Raw genomic sequence first — 908 nt, forward strand, 5'->3', positions numbered from 1 at the left:
AGGAGGCGGGGTTACTGTGTGAGATGGAGGAGGAGTGACAGTGTGAGAGGGTGGAGGCGTCACACCTGCACAGGGCGGTTGAGGAACAATATCCATTATCCCATTTGTGAGTTGCTGTAACCGTGCTATACTACATGATGATGCACTTGCTTGTACTCCTCCAGCATGATGTTGGCCACTCCCCATGGGTGTTGGCGTTGGGGATGGCCCAGGGGGACTGGAGTTGAGGAAGTGATAATTGCTGGGTGATGGCCCACATACACCAGAAGAGCTAGCCCCATGTGTTGCACGTTGAGTACTGGAGGTAGAAGAGGACGAGGCATTTTGACTGGGAGGTTGCTGAGGGCCGCCCATGCGGGACTGGATAACAGAAGTCATGTAAGATGAGGAGTGAGCAGGAGTGTGAGCTTGGGCATAAGTCGTTACAGTTGGCTGGGCCAAGTAACTCATGGAAGTGTGGTGACCCAACATCTGCTGGTGTGGTCCCATCATGTAATTTGGATGATGAGTGAAATTCTGCATTTGAGAGTGTGAATGTGTTACGTGTGGTGTGCGTGGAGGGTGTGGAGGATGTGCAGCATGAGGATGGTGGGACATTGGGTGGTGCTGACTCAGGCCTGAAGGCGGGTGTGGTGTCCCAGGCAACCATCCGCTGCGACATCATATGAGCCTGACTCGAGGCATGCATAGCAGCCATTGCAGACTGTGGTGATAACTGAGTTCCTAGATTTGAAGGTGGTCGAGATCCTGCAGATGAGATCTGGACCTGGGGTTGTGCTGGTGGTTTTGGCTGAATATGTCTCTGTTTTGAAGGTTGGTGTTTTGTTGGGGCTTGATGTGGTTGAGTATGTGGTAGGGATACAACACCTATGGCTGGGATGATCTGAGACGTAGACTGCGTAATAATG

At 52.1% G+C, this 908-nt stretch overlaps 1 protein-coding gene across 1 annotated transcript in view; it reads right to left on the bottom strand.

Annotated features, from left to right (window-relative positions):
* Nucleotides 1-104: 104 nt before the first annotated feature.
* The window catches only part of LOC119587816 (histone acetyltransferase KAT6A-like), a gene marked incomplete at its 5' end in the record, with an annotated part of 75,251 nt that continues 74,447 nt past the window's right edge, over nt 105-908 (bottom strand). The window contains 1 exon segment of the mRNA XM_037936515.1: nt 105-908. Within this exon segment, the coding sequence (XP_037792443.1) occupies nt 272-908 (637 nt within the window).

The sequence above is a fragment of the Penaeus monodon genome, chromosome 23, assembly GCF_015228065.2.
Source record: "Penaeus monodon isolate SGIC_2016 chromosome 23, NSTDA_Pmon_1, whole genome shotgun sequence".
NCBI classification, from domain to species: domain Eukaryota; kingdom Metazoa; phylum Arthropoda; class Malacostraca; order Decapoda; family Penaeidae; genus Penaeus; species Penaeus monodon.